We start from the raw sequence: 22,954 nt of genomic DNA, 5'->3' as shown, positions 1-22,954 counted from the left end.
ACATCTGGTGTGTGTGGGGAGGGGTGGGGGGCAGCATTCTCTCCATAGTCTGCTGAGAACTTGGGCTCCTCTGCGTGTACTAGGGAACACTTGGAACAGGACTGACCTCATCCCCATCTGCTGAGGGAATAAAGCATCAGGCTACAGGGTAATGTGCTTCTCAGGTTTCCAGGAGTGCCCGGTCAACTGAGGTTTCCTGCTAAGCAGTATGCAGTGCAGCCGGGGACAAGGCAGGCTGTGTCGGTCATTTCCCCAGGCTTCAGGTAGGGCTGGGCTGTGGTCAGCCTAGAGTGGCAGCAGCCTTGGACCCGGTCCTGAAGCACACTTTACAGCATTGAGGGCAGGAGAGGGAGATGAGGCAAAAATCAATTAGATCTTTGCCTGAGATTAGTGTTTATCTCAGGAGGCAGAAGTGAAAGTTAAGGACGTGTGAAAGTAGGCCTGTCTAAGCCGTAGAACGGGCTGCTGTGTGCTGGTGTAGACGATGAAGCAATAGAGCTTCCTCCCAGTGACAGGAACTAGGGTTGCGACCTCCAGCTGCTTGGATGCTAGCAGAAGGTCTAGCTTCTCTGAAAGGCATTTCAGTAGGAAACTGCGTGTGCATGTATATATGTGTACCTATGTCTGTGTGTGCATTGTCGTGTGCATATATATATGTGTACCTATGTCTGTGTGTGCATTGTTTGGCTGGCATATGTGAATATAAAACTATGCATATTTTATAGTAAAAATAAAGCATTTGGGCACTTACTTTCTTCTGAGAAATGGAATGGTGACAGGCTGCTGTGGGAAGCTAACAGGGACTTCAGATTAGACAGTGAAAGGAGGTATGGGCCAGGAGATGGGAAGTTTTGATGTAATTGTGTTTTCTAGTCACTGTCACCAATAGGTTTTTGTACACTTCACCCTCCTTTTTGTTTACTTTATTGACAAAGGCAGAATGCTTTTGTCAAAGCAACCTGTGGAGCAAAAGCACAGGTAAGGAGTATACAGGCCATCTGTGAGAGCAGTTTGTATATTTCCTTAGAATGACATCCTTCAAATTATCTCATCACAAACCTAGCTCAGTTCCTCCCAAATTTCAATCATTTATACCAATCTCCTCTTACTGTTTGAGCCACACCCAGAGCATTAGTGCGTACTGCTTGTTTAACACATTTTAAATTGATCTTAAAGCAACTCACTTATTTGCACAGCCTCAACTCTGGTTTTTGACCTGCCTGAAAACATGATTTTTGATGTACATATTACATTTTCCTGTACTATATGGTAAGACAAGTTCCTGCTACTAAGTTAAGAGTATTCCTCTTCATTCCATCTCAGATTTACTTGTGGACCACCTGCAGAAAATGTCAAGTCCACAGACCTGCCTCCCTCTCAATTTTGACCCACTCTAGGCTTCCCTCTTAATTTGTGCACGTGGCTAGAGTTGAGCTCAGATGTTGACAGTGGACACTCACTGTTCGTCTGACATATGTTTGTTGTGACCCCTGTCTGTCACAGAGCCTGTACTGTTCGAAGGCTCATGCTATGTGAACATAAACATACAGTATGTGCACATGCATGCATACCTCACCTTTGTTAAACACTGGGCAAGTCCTGCATAGGGAAGCTCATGTCCTCCTCTGTCTGTCTGTCTCTCTGATCTCTCTCTTTTTTTTTTTTTTTGGTTCTTTTTTTTGGTGCTGGGGACCGAACCCAGGGCCTTGCGCTTCCTGGGCAAGCGCTCTACCACTGAGCTAAATCCCCAACCCCTCTCTGATCTCTTTAGAGCTCTGTTACACTCCCATTTCTCTTCCACAGTACCTGCAGTTTGATAACAGTTGGGCAGCCCTTCTGCTGTCTGCAGGTGAGATACTTGGTAGGAGGATTCAGAAACCATCCTCTGAGGTTCCAGTTATTTTCAGTAGATCATCACCTCTCTTTCAGGGTCTTGGTCCACAGACATTGAGATCCAGTTTCTCTCTCTTAGGGGTAAATCTGTACCAGTGTCTGTGGCCTTATGTCATCATCATTGGCCTTCTTTTGAAAGTCACATTGAGAGTTCATAGGTCTGGCCCTGTCTTTCCGTCTTCACCTCTGACTCATGGAAGTGTCCTGAGTACTAGATGGAGCTCATAGACATGCATCTCATTTTCCAGGAGGAGTTTTTCCTTCTGCGTGGGTGGACTCGTCACACTCCCAGCCACCCACACGTGACTTAGGGCACCCATTTTTTGAATGAGTGAAGTCTTCTTCAGCTTGAATTTTATCCTCACATAAAGCTGCATTGATGAGGACAGTGACCTCTGCAGGATGAGGAGCCAGGAAGTTTCTACTGCCCTGATGTAGGTGGAGAATTGGGTCAGTCTGAAGGCTTAGGCAGTACATGGTAGAAGTGGGGTAGGGCTGACATGGGAATAGACTCTGAGATGAAAGCTCTGGAAAAGAACAAAGGGGCTGGTAAGATTGAGAAGCCATTGTACCTGCACATGCAAGCCATCAGAAAACCACTGGATGTTGTGGTGAGGAGGAGAGGTTCTAGCTAGCAGTGTTGTCTGTTGTTAGTCAGGCAGTGTTTTCTGAAAGGGGGAATGTTGAGAAAGATACTGAAGGAATTGAGGGTTCCAATCTGGGAAAAGGCAATGGCCCTATTTTCCAGCTGGAGGGAAATAAAATGTATATTCAATGATGCACGCAGGGTCACCCAGTAAAAAGTAATCAAAGTAAGAACTGTGTACCCAGTCACTGTTCCTCTAAGTTACACTATTAATCACTCATGACCATTAATCACAGTTGCATTGTGTGGGGTAAAGCCTGGGAGACACGATTTGTTAGGGACGACTGTTGTTGAGTTTGCAATCCTTCTCATGAATCTGGATGTTAAATTGCATTCGGCTGGGGATCCACTGTGGAAGAATAAGTGGATGCATTTAATCAAGAACCCTTGAGACCAAACTCTATCTGAGGCTCACTCAGTAACAATGATGAGAGCAATTATAGCTCACGGATGTTCTAAGCCCGTCATTATTTCTTCTCCTTCCCTAATCGGCAATCCTATGAGGTAGATACTGAGCTGCAATTTATAGGCAGACACACTGAGACTGAGACGGAGGCTTTAAGCAGGTAGCTAGAGTTTGTCACCCGATGTCTTCCCTTTGCCATGCCATTTTATCAGTTTTTAAGCCGTGGAAGTGAAAACCTTGCTTAGCTGAGATCCAGAAGCAGTAAAAGCCATCTGTGCCAGCTCCAGGGATACTTTGGGGGCAGTTGAGCCATATTGAGTGAGTTCTTTAATATGCAAACTGACAATCTATAGCCAGGTGGCAGCCTTCCCTCCTGAGCTAGCACCAGCCAGGGCTGCTCAAAGCAGTAAGCATTCAGTGACAGTTTTAACACACTGGGCAGAGCGCTCTCATTTGTGATTGCCTCTGAACAGATGGAAGGTTTTTTAACAGTGCTATGAGACGGAGGATAGCAAGGGGGATTACTGTTTAACCCCAGGTCACCACACTGGTCACTGCATGTCTGAGCGAAGGGCACTCACACCAAGCTGTACTTTTTCAGGACAGCTATAGAGAGTAGAGCCAGAAGGACTAGAGCGAGCCTGGAGTACCTCAGATTTCTTCCAGGAGGCTGCAGACTGACAACAGAGAGTGTTTTAGTGAACAAAACTGTGGAAATGAGCTTCTTGGCACAACGGTTCTTAGACCTCGGTGTGCATTACATTGTACGGAGCTTGGTAACAATGTGGATGCTCCATCTTCTCCAGCACTGTTAGGGCCAGAAGATCCAGGCTCTGGTTGCTAAAGTAACTCAAGGCAGACCAACAAGAGTGCTGATGCTTTGTCATTACCAGACTATCCCTTGGGCTCCCTGGAAGGGAGTAAAGGGCCTGGCATGTGAGGCCCGGTAGTCAGAGCGAGTAGACACCTGGAGGACAGTACTCTGCCTTTCCGTACTTCTATTTTCTCATCTGTAAAACTGATCGTTAATAATGGCTGTCCTGGAGGCTAATTACCATAATTAAATGAACCAGTGCCTGTAAAGTTCTTGACATGAGGCCTAGAACACAGTAAGCACCTAATAACTGTTGTCTGTGATTATGATAATTATCACCAGGCTAAAGTGTCACCATACCATTGAATAGGAATATAGTTCCCCTCTGGTCCTGCAGATTCCAAAGGAAAGGCCTCCAGCATGGGGAATGTGGCTGCCCTGCTTCCGGAAACAGCTCCCTTAATGCTCAAGTACAAACACATTAGAAACCTTGGCATATGTTGTTCGGGTTGGTAGGGATGGATTAGGGACAGGAATGGATTCTTGGGCATTGTTTCATATGGATCATGTTAACTAGCTGCTGAGATTATAGCTCTGATTAATTCTTTTAGTTCAGCTAATACATCCTGGACCCTCTCCCAGACAGGCTCAGTGAGAGACTTAGAATGTAGTGTATATACTTCTCACATGTGTCTTCCGTGTCGAAAAATGGCTGGGAATTCGCACAGTTGAGAGGCTTATGTAATGTCTTCCTCTGAGCAGTCAGAGCTGCAGCCTGTGCCATTTCTCAGGTCGCCTCTGGAGATCCTGAGTGCTCTGGACACACGAGTTTGCTTTGGCAGATGACATGTTTGTCCACATGGATTCCTGTTGTCACAGAGGCTCCAGAACGTGTGATGTGGCTCTTTGTTTAATTATGTGAGGTTTCTGTGTGTGGCTGCAAACCAAATAGTTGATGTTGCCATTAAAACTGATGCATAGAGGACAAATAGTGATAAGGGGAGTTTTAGCTAAGTCGTTAAACAGAGCAGAGGACATTATAGGCTTACGTCTGTGTGTTATCATTACGAGGACAAAGCAGAAAATGGACCATTAGGCGTGGTATGATCTTCCTGTTGAAAGTCGGCTATGGGGAGAGTCCACTTACCTCTAACCCTTCAGTTCCCAGCCCTGCAGTAAGCGGAGGCTCTGCAGCCTTCAGCGTGGGAGTGCGGAGCTCAAGACCAGGCTTCTCTATTGTGCCTCCGTGCCTCACTCCCGTGAGTCAGTTCACTCCTAGGCCAGCCACCGTGCCTTCTCCACTCTCCACAAAATCCACCTCTACTCACATCGTCTTCCTTTGCAAAGGCAAAGGTTACTATGGGCACCATAGAAGGTGCATAAGCCAAACCATCCGTACGCTGGCCACACTCCTTCCTCATTCATCAAACCCTTGTTTTCTCCATCAGTCACTGTGTGAGATACTGTTTATCTAAAGAATTGCACAGACTGTCTATACCATTATTCTTATCACAGGGACCGTGACCGAGTGAGCAGGAAATCAGACCACCTTGGCTCTTCTTCTGGCGTGGTCTGCTCTGTTATCAGGAATGAAAGCTAGAATGCGGGGGTCGGGGGAGGGGGGTCTGCACTGCACGGTCACAGCGTTCGGGCCTAAGCTTCCCATGCACTTGGGTGTTTCCCAGAGATGGCAAATTCAGAAACTGCTGTGCATTCATCATTTTTATTGCAAAATTCATTAAGCTGCCATGCTATTATCATCCCATCTTGTCAAGATGATGCATTGCAGACTTCATTGCAAAACTCTAACAGGCAGCGGAGAGTGTTCCTCTCTCTCCCAGCTACAGCACGAGAATGCCTCTGGGGGGTTTTGCTTGTGCCTCCCTGTTCTCTGTATAAAACTCGGAGTCTTCGCAGAGCTGCTGTCTGGTAACTCCCTTTTCTCCTCACGTGTGAGTGTGGAGATGGTGGGGTTGGGAGATTTGTCTGTGCAGAGTCAAGAGGTCCTCTGGTTTTTTGATGTTGTGGAAAAATAGCATGTTAGCCCAAATTTTGACAGGCTGCTGCAGAGTGGGAAATGTCCTGTGACGAGACGGGGATCTGTGTTTCATGTTTACCCTTCAGTTCTCTGTGTTCAGAGGGCCAGGCAAGTTCAAGCCTGCCAAGACCTGTGCATTGGGTTTGGCTCTGTGATAAACAGACCCCGCCTCCCATGCTGGATGGAGTTGCCATTAGAGAGAGTTAAAGTCGCTTAGTAAATATGAGGAGTGCAGGAGCTTAGCTTCCTCATTTCCATGGCAACCTCAGAACAAGTACAACATCACCAAAATTACTCTGTGGCTTTCCATTTTTAGTCGCTGTGATTTGGTCGCATACTTGTGTTTTCCGCTCCTGATTTGTACAGAAAACATAAATGCTGCCCACAGTCACCAATGCTTTGATTTCAAGGTCCCTGTCTGAAGCACCTGCAAAATCCAGTTCCACAAAACTATCCCTCTCCATTCTAGCAGAAGAAATGTTGATTGCATATTATGTTCTCTTGCTTAATGTGTGGCTATCCATGGGCCTTTGGTGTGCAGAATGCATGGGGCCATTCTTCAGAAAAGTGGGTGACCTCTGACCTCATAGGTCATTTCAGTAGACACTGTGTGGCCAGATAGCCTATGCTCACATTGAGCAGTTTGAGTCATTAAGGACCAATTCTACATCTGCTCTCAGCGCTTTAAAATATATTTTCACAAAAGTACCCAGCATATTCCTGATTCATAGTTATAACTGTCAGTCTACCCTTTTCCCCATTCCTGTGCTTTTGGTGACTGATACACAAAGAGGCAATCACTGACAACAGATTTGATTAGGGAGAACCTTCTTACCAACTCTAGCCAGCCGAGGAGCAACCCTGGGAGTGTGACTCATAACTGGTGGCTGCTCTCTTTTGAAGTCCACTAGCATGTAACCCCCTTTCCTCCAGCAAGCTAGATGGCCCATTTCTAGCTTCTAATGGGGCGGCCAGAACTGGCCTGAGTCATGGTGAACTCAGAAGTCCAGCTCCCTACGTGAAGGGTGGTTCCCTTTCATCCAGAGGATGTCTTCTACCCTTCTACTTCACTCTGAGGAGCAGGTACTCATTTGCCCACAGGGGCGGGGCTTCCTGTCTTAAGTAACATGACTGAGTCATTTTCTCTTCATTTCTTAATTTATTCCAAATGCCCTCAAGTTTGTCCTGGTGCAGTTTGGCAGAACTGTAACATCCAGTTTGCTTTTGATTTTACTCCCCGACCCTTTCTCTGGAACAATCTTTACTTTCATGTCCACCTTCCTACTTACTGTTAGCATATCAGAACACTTTCTCCTTAGAAGTTCTCAGCCATCTCCTCTGTGGTCCTGGGGCGGTGAGGCTTATCCCCCTTCTGCTGTGGTGTGGAATCTGCTTCCTCAGTAGTCACTGGTGTATGACACAGGACTTCTTTTCCTTCTTGGTAGTAAGTTCCTACTCACTAGCCCTGTTAGTACGCCTCCTGCACTCCTTCCTTCCCTCCCCCCTCACTTCTCTCCCTCCTTTCCTCCCTCTGCCCCTCCCCTTCCCTCACCACTGAGCCACCTCTCCAGCCCCCGAAGGATGGCAGATTTTAATGTTCTCACTCCTTCATTGACCAAAAGAGACCTGAGTTCAAATGTTCCTCTGTAAATGATCATGTCAGTCTGTCCCTTGGAGATGGAGCATGCCTCTAACTCATATATGAAGGCTCCAGAAGAATTAACCCACTCATTTCTCGGCAAGTGAAATAATTTCCAGTAAAATCATCTGCTTCTACTCCAGTGTGTCTAGAACGAGGGAAGGGACAGACATTCCAGGTCTGTGACATGCGGCTCCACAAAGGGTACCCAGGCCATTTAGCTGCATCATCCCTCACATCTTTCAAGTCCAAGCCATGTGTCCAAGGCTTTTAAGATGAGAAGAGACAGAAAGTTCTTCTCTTCGAGCAGTATTCCAGTGTTTAGAAGACACATTCCTGCTTATGATCCCAGTTGATCCTCATGACAGCACACGAGCTAGCTGTTCAGGGCAGTCTTCACCCTCCCCATTTCACAGATTTACCCACACTCTGAGGCTGCAGCAACTGGTCAGTGGTTACAAGCACGGGCTGCTCTCCCAGAGAACCCGGGTTCAATTCCAAGCACACACATGGCGTTGGAGGAATCTACCATGGCGTGCCTGTGAGGCTCAGACTCACGTACAGGCAGAACAGCCATATACACAAAGTAAAAATAAAACCGTCTTAAGCTGAAGAAGAATCTGAGATCCCATGGGATGGATACCTGAGGTCACACTGCCTGTCAGTCAAACTTTTGGAGAAACTCTGGGGTCCTCTTTTCTGAGTTGACAGTAATTTCCAAATATGAATGCGTGGTTTGGACCATGGGCTCAATTGTTTTGCATTGCAGTTGCAGACAATTGTGCAACTCTTACATCTCTGCTTATTGAAGAATTGCTTTGGTGATTCCAGAAGTACACAGATGTTTGTAGGGTTTGGCCATTAAGTTAATCTGGAAATTGATGACCAGATCGATGTTCTGTGTTGATGCACTGTAGACTTGGAGGTATGACACGACCTAAGCAGTCAAGCAATGTTTTAGAAGAAAGTGTGTCAAGGGGTCTATGAGGGCCTCTCTGTGTCCTTATCAAATGTGAATCAAAAGAAGGCACAAGTTAAGATGAAGTGGTATGATAGTGTCTTAGAAAGAACCTGGCTTATACTAAAGGTGGGTTACATCCCTTCAGCACGAGAAAGAACCTTTGCTTTAAAACCTTGTGACCTGCTCCCCTTTGACTTTTCCTTTCCCACTCTTTCTTGGTTTCATTTTATATTTATTTGAGAGAGAGAGAGACAGAGGAAGGGACGGAGAGAGGAAGGAAGGGATGGGAAGAATGGGAGGGTATAACTGCATGTCTGTGACTTCAGCACAGGATGGTCTGTCCATTCACCATGTGGGCTCCCAAGGCCTGGAACTTGATGGCAAACGCTCTTACTCACTGAGCTACCCCTCACCCCCACACATTGCCACTCTTACACTGTATCCTTTCCTACATCCCCTTTTTTATTGCGTGGTTGACTTGTTTGTTTTTGCCAAGTTGGCACTGAACTCCTAATTCTCTTGCCTCTACCTTGCGAATATTAAGAACGCAGGCATGTGCTACTGTGCCTGGCCCCTCTGTACTTTTCCAAAGTGTCAGATATTTTATGTTAGTCTCCATATTTGTAAGTTGTTGTATGTGTGGGAGCAACCTCTCCCCATCCTATTAGCATTCATATGGGCCTTTTTTGTCTTTTCTCTCTTCAGAGGAGCAAAGGAATAGCATCATCAACTCCAGTTTGGAATCAGTCTCCTCGAGTGCGAACAGCATCCTTAATTCTAGCAGCAGCCTGCAGCCCAACATGAACTCCAGCGACCCAAGCCTGGATGTGGTCAAACCTACTCGGCCCAATTCACTGTAAGTATGATAGCCCCCATCTCCTACCCAACATCTGTCCTACCAGAATTTCTCTGGCTCAACCTGACCTTGGGTTATTGTTCCATGAACATGATTCCCCCTCCTCCCTGAGCTTGGAACTTGCCTGATTCATTGTGGTTTTTTTCTTAAGCGTCATCAGCACAAAGGAACATCTTAACATACTGCTTCTTAGCCTTGATCTGTGAAGCGCTGTGCTGCTGAGATGGCTTTGCTGGGGGCCGTTGCCTGTGCTAGCTACCTGAAAAGCAGTTTTCTTCAGTGTTACAACATCAAAGAACTTAGCAGATGCGTAACCGAGTCTGCCTCGCTCATTCATGTTGTCTCAGTTTTCCTTCCATGACAATGCTGGCTTCTGTGTCCGCTTCCACAGAAGAGCGCTTGGTATGGAGCAGCCCTGTGTCTCTCCTCGTTATCAAACCTTAGTGTGACCGTGACCTTTCGCTAGAGACTATAAAAGGAAAGAGCCATTTCGTTTTTCATTCCATCTGGGGCGTCGAGCGTTTGTGGCCAAGATAAAGTATTGGGGATCGTTGTCCACTCCTCCCCAGAAACTGTTCAACCAGGGCCAGAAAGTTCTGTCTTGTGACTTCAGTGCACATCGCTCAGCATGCTTTAGACCACCCCATAAATCGTGGCAGCTAGGGTCTTAGCAGAAAGAATGTGAGACTTGACCAGAGCAGCTGGACGCTCAGCCAGCAGCTGTGGAGGAGGCGGGAAGCTGTTGACTTCGCTTTTCTCTAATGAAAACGGATTGAGCCTGAGCCCCAGGTTCTCTGCAGGCAGTTGCATTTCTTGGTTAGACACCAACTTCAGGATGACATAGGACAGCAGCACCTTTTCCCTGTCCCTCAGCGTGCTGTTCTGTGATAGCACCCTAAGGTCCCCCTCCACCTCAGATATATCTGTCACCCACAAAAGGGGGCCCAATATTGGTTTTAGAACAAACTAGGGTTATTAAATGCTTAAGGAGAAAAACAACTCCGAAACGGACTTCTAAAGCGTTAATAATAAAAACGTAACTACAGACCAAGGTGGTATCTAAAACCAAGCAGTGTAGGGCTGGTCTTGGTTGTGGGCAGATTAAGTCACGGCATCCAGGAAGTCTAGTTGCTGGCGTTCATGCACAGTGCAGTGTTCACCAACAAGTGTCTCCAAAGCATAGATTAGTTGAATTTCTCAAGTTTATATCAGAGTCTCCTCTGCTTCTCCATAGCTGGACTCGCTGTCTGCCTTCCCCAGCTCTTGTGCACCTGCTTCTCCAGCCATTAGGCTCCTTCTTCACACTCACACCCCATAATACCACTCCTCCCTTCCTCTTACCCCATTCCTTAATCGCTGAACCTCGCATATGTCACAGCTATTCCTTGTGTGGTACGAGCAAAGCTGAAACCCTATCTGATTTTCCCAACCAAGAGCAGCCAGTGAGTGGTCTTTAATCTTAGTTTCTAGCAGGTGGTAGCTTCAGCCCCTGAGTCATCACTGAGTACAGCCTGTTCCGAGAGGTAGTTTAGCAGCTAAATGCAAAGGGAATATGTCTTGTAAGCTGGGCTGGAGGAGGGGCCTGGGGATATCTTGAGGGTATCTGTATGTGATTTGGTTTTTATCGTTTATTGGGATCATTTAGCATGAAATCCAGGGTGATTGATTGACTGACTGACTGATTCCCTGATAGATTCAGGGCTTTTCCAGTGAATGGAGTGTGACATCAGGAATAGTTGTACCTGTTTGTCTTTAGAAGAGGCTGGAGTACAACCCTGTCCTGTCTCCCACAAGACTGCTGTCCCCAGACTAAGGGAGTCACTGGCTCATTCCTGTGGCTCTGGAGGTTGGGAAGACAGAGGCAGGGTACCTGGCTTGCTCGTCCTTCTGTAGGCTATGCCAAGGTCCTTAGAAACTCTGCAGCAGGTTCACAGGCTAAGCCCAAAGCATGTTCTTGGTCCCTGCCTTCCCAGCTGTTCCTGCCTAGAATTTGCCTGGGTGGACCACAGATGGCAGTTAAGTAGTCCTGACAAACGGAGGTCACTGCTTTCCTTGAGTGAATTGGCTCTCAGATGTGTGTCTGCACTCTGCTGTGGTGCTGGGACTGGGTCATAACCCACCTTCACTTCTCCCAGCCTTTTTTTTTTTTTTTTTTTTTTTTTTTTTTTTGAGCTGCTTAGAAACATGTGATACAGATGGAAACAAAAATGTGGCCAGAGTGGGGATGGAAGATTATCATTCCTTTGCCTATTCATTAGGTGTAATGTAAGGATCAAGTCACCAGGACACTACCTGCTCTTTTTAGTTTACTCATTTCCCCCCTGGTTTTCATAACATGCTGGTTGATCATCACGGCCATGTAGAAATCATAATGAAAGAAACATGCTTATTACTCATGATCTGTTACTCAGATGACATATCTAGTTCTCCCAGGATGTGGAGGCCTCTTGTTGATGTGAGCACAAAGCTACACTGGACATCCAAGCTCGCATTGCCAGTAGTCTGCACATGCTAGGACATGGCTGCTGTGTGTCAATCTTGGGCACTCCTCACCTAGCTTCCTGCAGTAGCCAGGTTTCTCCCAAGGACCAAAGGGCAGTTGATAATGTAACACCAAAGTCTAGCTGGTCTGCAAATGTCAGCAAATCTTGTTGAGCCTATTTTGTGCCTCTGTAAAGCTACTTAGGGTAAACCAGAGGAGCAGAATTCTGGCCCTTCCTGAGTTTCCACTCAGGCTAAGAAGGGTAGACAGGGCATGGGCAGAGCCACATGGGACTTGCAGCTTATCTTTTGAGAACCAGTGTAATCTGAGTATCTGGTCACATCCATCAGATGGAAGTAATGAGAAAAGAGAGGAAAGAAAGGACGAGCTCGGTAGGTGCTAGGGAAGATCTAGGTGGATGGGATAAGGAAGTCCTGTTAAATCCAACATAGACTGACACAGCCTACTGCCAGGTATGCTGCAGGGAGATATGCTGGGCTGGGGGAGGCAATTAGCCAACCTTTAAAGCCAAGAAAGTTTTTTAATAAAAATCCAGATTCTATTCTGGACATGGACATTAAAAACAAAACATTAATCCAGACACAAATCTTCTACCTTCGCCTACATTAGCTACAGGTGGATTGTAGTTCTGAATATAAAACACAAAGTTATGAGGAGCCTAGATGACCTTGGCTGCAGTGACGACTTTTCTCATACAGCACCAAAGGTAGGATATGTGAAGGAAAATGTTGTTCCTACTTTCTTTAAACCAAGACTTATATATAAAAAAAAGTAAAGCTAAGAGAACAAAGGAATAAATTACAGAGTAGGAAAAAATATTTGCAAAACACGTATCTGATTCAGGTCCGGTATCCAAGACACACAAAGATCTCATAAAACTCAAGGGTAAGTAAACAGCAAACACAGCTAAAGTATGGGTAAGAAATCTGCAAAGATACCTCCCCAAAGAGTAGTCAGATAGGTAATAAGCAAATGGAAACATGTTTCCATCGTATGTTACAGGGAGATGAAAACCAAAGATACTGCACTCGGCAGCACAGCCGACATCCAGAACAAATGCTGTCAATGAGGCCAGCAGAGGCAGCAGTGGGGACGCAGAGTAACATGTTCACTTGGGAAGAAACCTCCCGTCTCTTACGAAATTAAGCACAGTTTACCATAGGGCCAAAGGTAGGCTTCTTGGTGTTTCACCAATCTAGTTGAAAACTTACAAACAGAAACATCCACAGGGATTTCTAACAGCCTGATTAATGGTTGCCAAAGCTTGGAAGCAAGGAGGAGATCTGTCAGTAGATGTTAGTGGACACATTGTGTAGCATCGCTGCCCCATGAACTATCATTCACTCAACCATAAAATGGAGTGAGCTGGAGCCTGGGAAGTGGCTGAGCGGGTGAAGTACTTACTCCCAGGTCTGCTGATGTGAGTTCTGAGCAGAGAAAAAGAGAGAGCCAGCTCTGGGAAGTCATCCTTACCAGCAAGCATATGCACAAAAGTACAGTAAATAAAAAGATATAGAAATAAATGTAAAAAATACAGCATTATGAGAAAGTCACAGAGGAACTTTAAACACATATTGCTCTGCTAAAGAAACTAACCTGGAAAGACTTCAACCTATGATACCAACCATATGACTTCCTAAAAAATATAGGACTATGGAGTCGATAATAATGAGTCGTGCTTGCCAGAGGTACAGGGAAAGGGGGGCCTCTAGGCCAAGAAACTTTCAAGACTGACTCTATTTGATATAGCACCCTAGTGGTAGATGCAGGATACTTGGTATTTGTTAAAATCAGTAAAACACCCTATAGAACACAAAGGATGAATCCTAACATAAACTAGGGCTGTGAATTAGTAATACTGTATCAGTATTTCTTCATCCATCAGAACAAGGATACTATATCAAGACGTTAAAAACTGGAGAAACATAGGGAGTAAGGAAGAAATGAAGACATACCTTCACTTGTGATTTCTCTGTAAGTCCCATTCCTCTCTAAAATAAAAAATCCATTAGCATATACTTTTTTAAAAAGTACAAATTTTCAACTTCTTTTCAGAAGGAAGAAGACTGGATGCCTGTAACCCACATTAAACCTGACAGGGGATGACCTGCCTCATTTCTTTCCCCTCTACTGTAGGCCTTTGGTGGAATAAAAGAGGGCCAGGTTCTTGGCTGTCCTTCTTAAAAGCTAAGAGTCTGGAATCTGGCTATGCTAGGGGCCCCATAGGATGTGGTAAAACTGGCTCAGAATGACTTCCAGTCTCTGGCTAAAATGCCTAGTATCTCTCTGTGTCATACTCCTGGGACCCAGCTGTCGTGTACAGCAGTGGCTCTAACTGCTGATAGCACGATAGCCCATCTCAGAAAGAAGCACAGTACCTCATTCAACCCCACCTCTGACCACCAGTCATTTGAATACAGGCACATGAATTAGTCCAGGCAAGACCTACAACAAAGCTGCTTGTGGGTTTATGATGAATCGTGTGTCATTGTAGTAAAACATTAAGTTTGGGAGTGGTTAATAAACAGCAGTGGTTGACCAATGCAAGGCCTGTCGTCTTTATCACCTAGTACTGTGTGGAGCTAAGATATATGGCGAGACAGAGACATGTGGAAACATTCTAGCTTGTGGCAGGGTGCTGTGTCTCAGATTTTAGAATCCTTTAAAGAAAATATCTCATAATGAGATTCCAAGACATTAAGAGACAAAATAAAATCTGGGGCTAATGGTTGAAGCTAACAAGGAGGATGGCTCAACCCCTGAAATGGAAAGTAAGAAACTTAGGTTTCCAATCTGGCACCAACATAGATTGGCCCACATCCCTGAACATGCTCACCCCCAATCCTAGGGCCTTGTGGGAAATTGGACCACTACACATCCAAGAATGCAGATTATCAAGTAGATCTTATAGATGGCTCCCAAAATAAAGCTATATCCTTCCACAATGACCAAGAGAGCTGGTGTCTGTCCAGTGCTTGTACAAAAACAGTGATGTTTTTAAAGAGCCACAAGCAAATACCAAGGAACGTGATCCACACAAATCGATGCCCCGAGTTAGAGCCTGTTAGGCACATGTTTCCCTCAGACTCCTCAGGCAGAGGGAGAAGGGTGGGATTGAAAAGGCCTTCAGGGACAATTACACCAATGGGAGAGCCTGGTGTAGGCATTCTGGCTGTCTAAGTGGTCCATACTTCCTTCCCCCCAAATAACTCACTAGCTAGTAACTTCACAAGTAAGGTTAATTTTCTCATCCTTCCTCTTAACCACGCGTACACATATGCATTTTCTAGCTATTTCCATTGACTTAAAAGATGTGTACATGCTACCTAGTTAACAGAGTCTGTCTGCCAGAGTCAACTGGCCTCATGTACTAGGGCCAGCAAGCTGTGGTCAGCCGGCCCAGGAGAGGGTGTATGTAGCCTGCTTCTGGGTGGAGTGGCTTCTCAGAAGCACTCCAGGCTTTTTGGCCTTTGGTTCTGTTGCTCTCTGATGAGATTTGGGGGAGGCTTGCTCAGAGAGATAGCTTTACTTTCGCTTTTACTTAGGCTTTATTCATTTGGCCAACATACATTCAGCCAGCATCAGTTGAATACCTACTGTGGCAGGTTTTCCTCATGGTGAAAATACAGTCATTTACAGAGGGGCAGGGAGTGTCAAGAAGAGACAGCAGGGTATGCTTAGCCTGCACCAGGTACACTCCTCCCCTGAATAAAAAGCAAGCAAGGTGATTTCTGATTCTGTGAGTTTTACATTCCACAGAAAATAGAGACTGGAAAAAAAATAAATGAGTCCTGTGAAGAAAACCCACAGAGAGTAAAGGAGACAGGTTTGAAGGACAGGAGAAAAGTGACTCTCTCTCTCTCTCTCTCTCTCTCTCTCTCTCTCTCTCTCTCTCTCTCTCTGAGTTTCTACATCTGCAAAATAAAAAAAGTGACTTCACGCTGACGGAAAGGTGGTCTGAGCACAGTGAGATTGCTCGTCATACTGAATTCCCGCTAAGAGCAGCGTGGCTGTTAATATTATTCTGGAGCCCGCCCTCTGCACACACAGCCTGTTCTCGCTGTTCCTGCAGTTCTGTATTCACATTTTATCTTCGTTAAAAAAAAAAAAAAGCATCCCTCATTGTTTTGCTCAACTTCCCCCAGTAACCCTTGCTTAGAATCTGGTCCTGCAGGGAGGGCTGAAACCTTAACCCAAGACCTTGGGTAGACACTCCTATTCCTGAAAATAAATATAAAAACTTCCAAATCCCATGGGCTACCCAGTGAGCATGTGCACGACTGCTGTTAGTCGAGAGCAAATGGTTCACAAAATGAATCATAGGCATTCAACAAGTGTTCATCAATGGCATTTTTAAAGAGAACTTTCTCTTCAGTCTTGTTATATGCCAAGATGGTTCCACCAGAATGTACAACTGTGATTTTTCCCAAAGTGTTGTTGTTAGCGCATTTTGGATTGTGGACTTTGGAGAGAGGAATCTGCACTGGCCTTCTATAGAGAAAGCTCTCACTGTGAGATTGAAGATCCTGCTACTTGCCTGTGTGCAGCAGAAAGTGTCTCAGGGAATAGGTTGCACACAGAGCAGCCTTTTCCTGGCGACTCCCACCTCGTCCCTGTTCTATCTGGGACATATCTAAAACTTCCCTCAGCCCCTGTGAGCTCCTAGGACAGCAAAGGCTGCAACCCCTTGAGTGCATGGCCGTATTGTCTTGACGTGGCTAGAGAATATTACTGGTGCAGCCTACTGTTTTTCCAAATCATCTTTTCTCCCGTCTCCTTTTTCCACTTTCCTACACAAGGTCTCACTCCCTAACTGGAAATCCTGCTGAGCTTTCCCTGTTTAGGGTGTGCCTTCCTGCCTGGTTGGACCCATCTGAATTTTATTGGGTAAATATTTTGGGTTATCAGCTGGTCGTCATTTCTATGACATAAAAACTGCTCACGGCAGCCATCGCGTTTGGTGACCCAGCAGCACTTCTTTGCCTTGTACCAGGGCAGTCAGCAGCATTTGGATCCTTCAGCCTATCAACAGGGGAGTGTGGGAGGGGCTAGTGGGCACTGGGAGGGTGCCCACCACATCCCTGGTTTCCAGGAATATGAGAATCGCAATGAGAAACGCTTCACCTCACACGTATTCTTTTCTTTTCCCCGTTACAAACGAAAATACATAAATTATCTGAGTCTTTTCTATAGACTTACTAATCTGATTCAGTCATCTAAAATAATTTCCCAAATTTGCCTTGACAGAACAGCGCATGCTTCCAGCTTCCGGGTTTGTAATTAAGAGTCTGAATGGATGGGTTTTTCTGAGTTAGCTGTCCTCAGATGCCTTCTGGCACTCTATTTTGTGGGTGCGTGGGTGTTCAGAATCTGGGGAAAGGGATTGTCCTGGTTCTCAGCACTTCTGTACCCCTGAGGGGATTTTGAAGGAATTCTACAGTGCCTTTTTTTCTCACTTAGGGTTAATTTGGAATAAATTTTCCCCATCATATATATATGGATGATGGGGATGTCTTAAGTAGATTCAGTCTACATTGGGTAGACTAAATTACATTAAAGTTCTTTTTAAAAAGAAATTCAGTGAATCTAGGAGGCAGATGCTTCCTTAGACACAGTATCAGTCCCAGGATGTTGGTTCCGCCCCCTTCCCTGTGTTAAGGGGGTAGGAAGCTCTGTGGGATCTTCCAGAGGCTTCATTTGATCTCAGTTACATGGGTCTCCTGGAACAGTCTTAGCTCTCTGCCGAAGCTCAACCTCGCAGGCACCTACCTACCCAGACCTCTCTACTGCAGGTACCCTGCAATCTCTGCTTTTCCAAATCTCAGAGGTAACTCTGACCTTGCTAAACTCTGAGAATTACCAAGTGCAGTGACAGAAGGCACGAGGCTACCGGACTTCCATGAAAATAAAATCATGGTGTAGCTCATTGCAAAGCTCTTGGTGCTAAGCCTGAATCAGCCCTACATTGGCGCATTGCCTGTGCAGGGTTGACAATAATGGACTTTGAAAGGCCCTGTGCCCTGGCTAAAGTCAGTAAGTGGTAAAGAAAGGGCTGAACTGCTTTCAGAGGACCTCTATTTGGTCACCAAATGCAGCATTTTCTGTCTCCCCAAGGACGTCCAGCCAGCCAGTGTCACATGCACGCTTCTCGATCATAGAGAGGGCAGAGGAATCTGAGTGTATCCAGTTCTTTCACTGATCATTCGCTGTGTGTGACAGGACATGACCAGGATGCTGGTGTTGACAGAACAGTTCTCACAGTGTGCAATTCTAAAAAGGGTAACCCACTGTGATCATGAACAGAAACTCTGAGAGCCAGTGTTTTCCAAACTGCAGGAAAGGGTGGAGAATGGAGGGGCCAAGCAGCTTCTGTCTCTACTGAGAGTTCTATCCTTGGCTCTGCCATTTTCTGACTGCAGAGCTGGGCGTGTTATTTGCCCTTTCTGACCTGAGCTTTGTCTGGGAATGACAACGGAGAAAGCCTTCCCCCAGCCAGGCATGGTGGCACACACCTCTAATCCCATCAGTGGAGAAGCAGAGGCAGATGGATCTTTGGGAGTTCAAGGGCAGCCAGACCTGTATAGAAAGTACTTGTCTCAAACAAACAAAAAGAATACCTATATTCAAGGTAGATAAGGGACAAGTCTATCATAACAATAAAATCCATGGCTCAAAGTAAGCAGTCAATAAGTATCCATTGCTGGTATAATTCATAGACAGTGAGCCAAAGGGGTAGCATCTGTGGCAGTCTGACGGTCCCAGATTATATTACCTAGTGACATTGTATACTGCCAAATGGTATCACTTAATGGTATTTTTATCAGAACATGTCCATGTTGACAAGCAATACATGAGTTCTTGATTTTGTTATTTTGATTTTTTGAGGCAGGATCTCATGTTGCCCAGGCTGACATTAAATTCTGTATCTATAGCTGTGAATATCTCCATCCTCCTATTTCCACTTCCCAAGCCTGGGGTTGTAGACATCCACCCCTGCCAGGCTGACACACGACTTTTTTTAACCTCACCTTTTACCTTTGCCAACAATTTTCAAGCATTGATTTGCTCAGTAGTGACAGGTGCAGGCTCTGCACTCTTGCGTTCATTCTCACTCTGATATGACACAAAGAAGCCCAGATTAAAAATGCTGAGACAACTTTAAAAGTGAAATGGAATATCTGGTGCTAGGCTAGATGTAAATAATAAGGTACAATGGAATCCATAGATACATGCCTTTACAAGATAGGCTTAAAGGTGTTTGCACAAAGTCAGCCAACAGATGTACATGTTTCCCCAGAGGAGCCTTGTCAAGCCACCTACCATGTTTCTCTGGGTAGAGCCAACTGGAACTACACTAATTAGGTTAGAAACTAATTGCAGTCTCAAGTCTTCACCAGGGAATAATTTAGCCTCAGGAATTCCTCTGCAGCTTCTGACTCTGTGTTAATTTAACTGCCATTATGGCAAAAAGCAAAACAATTTGTAAAGAAAAATCATTCTAAAATGTGCAACTGTAGTCATTAACTAGTTAGCTTCTCTTCCAGCGCCTCCCAGCTCTCCTCACAGGGAAGCAGTGTGCTTCTCACAGACACTGCCCACGTGGTACCACAAATATTCTTTATAAATTGAAGGCAGCTGGTGGCTTCGTGGATATTGTTAAAAATGTTTGGAAGAGGGATAAAATGGTTGCGCTAAATACTAGCCTTTTGCTTCTACTTGCCCTGTGTACAAGTCATGTCTTCAGGGAAAAGGGATGATGCCATCCACAGAGACGGAAAGGTAGAGGTGTCTGTCCAAGGGAAGAGACATCGGTATATTTAAGCAGCGTAATTCAAAGACAGGTTCTTTATAATGGTGTTACTGCAGAAGAGTTACATTAGATAGTACACAACATAGTGACCACTAACCAGTCACCACCCTGTGGCTGAGGGGACAGGATGGGCAGCAGGACGGATGGTACTGACGATCAACTTAACCAGGTCTAGGGTCGCCTAGAAGACATGCATGTCTGTAAGATGTTACGTAGTTTAGGTTAATTGAGATGGGAAGATTCACCCTGGATATGGGAGGGGCCATTCCATGAGCTGGGATCTGATTGGATGAAAAAGAGACACTGAGTGTTAGTTTACACAGCTGCATCAGACATGACTCCCTGTTACAATAGGTGGACTACGTAATCAAAGTAAGCTCTCCTTCCTCCCCTTCTTCCCTATCTTACTCCTCCTTATCTTCCCCTCTCTCCCCTTTCCTCTTTCCCTCTCTCCTTCCCTCTTTTCATTTCTTTTGTCTGGTATTCTGTTACTTCCATGAGACAGATAGGTAATATAGTACCCCAGAAGTGAGGAAAGTTAGATAAGCCATGAAGGGGACAGAGACCTGTGACAAGGGACACAGCTAAAAGAAACCGACTTCAAGGAACTAGATACATGCTTGGGCCCTACACTTCCTTTCCTGAGAGTCTTCCAGAGGACCTGACTGGTAAACCTGAGCGGCCAGAGGGTGCAGAAACTCTACTGCCGAGATTCACGCTGGCTGCTCCCAGAGAAGACAGCAGAGTGGAGAAGGTATCTGGAGTGGCGGCTACACCATCAGCATGGTTGTACAAACAGCAGGAGTGCCCAGCGATGAAAGATGGTGATGCACCAAGGGGTGGAAAGGCATCCGGTGAAGGACAAGGAGTCAGTGCTTGTTGTGTGTTGGTACCCAACAGCCTGCAGAGGTACACTCAGTGAGGAAGAGGCCCAGAACAAGATGTCTGTGGCTTATAAGCCATCCTCCTAGCAGCAGCATCTTAGAATCCTTAGATGAAAGGGTAACCAACATGGACAGTCTGGCCCCACACCACAGTTAGTTGTCTGTTACCTGATGTGGGTGGGTCTTACGTGATTTTTATATACAGCTAGATTGGAAAACAATTTACATACATTATGTAATACTACTTAGGCAAGAACCCACGGGTACAGACGTAAACAGGCATGTATACATGTCTGAAGTTTTTCTGGGAAGATACAGGGGAACGGATCTGTCTGGTTGTCTCAGAAGGAAGCAGATGGGCTGAGAGTTTACGGTGGAAAGAACAACTTTTTCATTCCAACACCCATACATGGGGAACAAGTCTATTTTTTACATGTGCTGTTTTTGGTCAAAAGCTCAGTCAGAAATGGATAAACTGAGTTTTGATATTTCCTTGTATTCGTGTTTATAAAGCTTTGAGGTACATAATGATAAGAAATAGCTCTGTTTTCAACCTTTAAACTCTATGAGCTAAGACAAGTGGTTTGGACAAGTGGTTTGGACGAGAAGGGTGTTGTCCTAAAGGTGTTACAAATGAAATACAGCCTATTGATCCAGTCTTCCAAGGGCCTTGTGACTTCCTTCTAGGGCTCCAGGTTGGCAAGCAGTGGCTTGGAACAGCACAGGAAATCTGTTAGGGAGGAAACTGAGTGCCTTCTCTGGCATTTACGTGGAGTGGACTCAGTTATACCTTGTTGCAAGGCTTTTCCAGAGTGCATGCTCAAACTAGGAAGCTGTAACTTAGAAAAGTAGAAGGTATATTTCACCATGGCAGCTACTCACAAAGTCCCTCACATTCAATTATCTTGAGCTATATATAGTGCTTTCATGTGATCTGTCTTTCCCCATCTGTAGCTACCCAATTTCCTCTAAAAACTCCATTTTGAAGTTGAATATATAATGGAGAAAAAGCCTCCACTCCTGACCTTTATGGAGACACCTTAGAGTTACTCAATAATAGTCAGCGGTTGCCCTGGTAACCTCAGACACTCTGCTCACATAACCTGCATTCATCACCATCCGCTGCCTTCAGCACAGTGAGATCACCTGCTTAGTGTTAATGGGAAGAGGATATTTCAGTGAGGTTTGCATCCTTTCAACTTCCCTTGTAAGAAGAGAGAGGCGGTACGGTCTGTGATTACTCACTAAATGATTTCTGTTTTGTTTCTTTCGTGACTAAGGCACTGACATAGAAAGGAAAGCAACCTAGGTATTGAGAAAATTGGAAAGTCCTGTTCGTGATGTTTTGTTCAGCAATGAATTCACAGGTTGAGAAGGTTTGAGTGGGTGGACCTTGCGGCCTAGAATGCAGGGTGAACTTGACAAGTAACCGTCTACTTTGGCTTGAAGGACCAGGCTTTAAAGTTGGCCAAAGCTGAGGCAGGAGAAGCACCGCTTCAGAGGAGCCAGTGAGCTCCACCATCTCAGAGGAAGCCTGCATCCTGTAGCATTCGGAAGCGGTGCCTCACACTCCAGACTCCATGGCAGGAGCCCCATGTGACGCTGCCTCTGGAGGAGAGCAGTCCCTCATTTGCATATATCCTCTCTTCCAGTCTTCTTTGATCCATATGTAAAAGTGAAATTAGAAGAGATATGGTCTTGGGTATCCCAAGGTAGTGTTCACAGTGTTCAGTTGTCACAGTGAAAACACGGGCAGGAATCCAGGAAGAACCCTGGACATCCTGAGGATCCATTAACCGTGGGATCCACATGCTGGTGACTGATGTGACCGACAAGATCATCACAGACAATAGTTAGACTCCACACGTCTCCTGGACCCTCCCATTGACCTCCTCCACACACACAGGTTTCACTCACTTTCCTTTCATGCTTATATTTCTGTAGAATACTTATTTTCATCTTGATTTCCCCTGGGAGGAAGGAGCAAGGGTGTTTGTTGGTGTTCTCTTACTGCCTGGTAGAACACTCACGAGTATAGAATCTGCCAGGTCTGACACATGGTCATTTCCCAGGAGGTTAGACATTTACTCAGACCCTGCTGCTAAGGTCACTGTTTCGGGCTTACACTATTTGCTCCATTTTTTTTTTTTTTTTTTACTTCAATGTAGAGATCAGACACAAACCTGACTGCACATTGCTGCGGCTCAGTAAAAGGAATGGCCTCATCATTTGCCCAGAGGTCTTTCACGTTGAATGAGGCATCTTCACAACTGTACCTCATGTGTGAGGGGTCTCTAGCTATCTCCCCTACACCTTTCTGTTTGTACTTTTCCTTGTGTGCCTTGGTCCAGCTTGGGAGAAGAATTCTAATTTATGACCCACCCAACTTTCTTAGCCCATTCACCAAGAGGCTTCCTACCTCTCAGAATGTGCTCATTGTCCAGCTCAGGCTGACAAGAGATCAGACATTGGATTTCTAATGGTCTCCATTTCCTGATACCCTC

General features: G+C 45.5%; 1 protein-coding gene across 2 annotated transcripts in view; it reads left to right on the top strand.

Moving 5' to 3' along the window:
- Nucleotides 1-22,954, top strand: part of Arhgap26 (Rho GTPase activating protein 26) — a 386,554-nt gene that overhangs the window by 309,245 nt on the left and 54,355 nt on the right. For both annotated transcript variants that reach the window (XM_032885465.1, XM_032885464.1), the window contains exon 20: nucleotides 9,103-9,253. In XM_032885465.1, the coding sequence (XP_032741356.1) occupies nucleotides 9,103-9,253 (151 nt within the window). The remainder of the gene's footprint in view (nucleotides 1-9,102; nucleotides 9,254-22,954) is intronic.

The sequence above is a fragment of the Rattus rattus genome, chromosome 15 (assembly GCF_011064425.1).
Source record: "Rattus rattus isolate New Zealand chromosome 15, Rrattus_CSIRO_v1, whole genome shotgun sequence".
Classification (NCBI taxonomy): Eukaryota; Metazoa; Chordata; class Mammalia; order Rodentia; family Muridae; genus Rattus; species Rattus rattus.
Note: the sequence above shows the minus strand (reverse complement) of the source record. Positions and strands in the feature narration are given on the sequence as shown.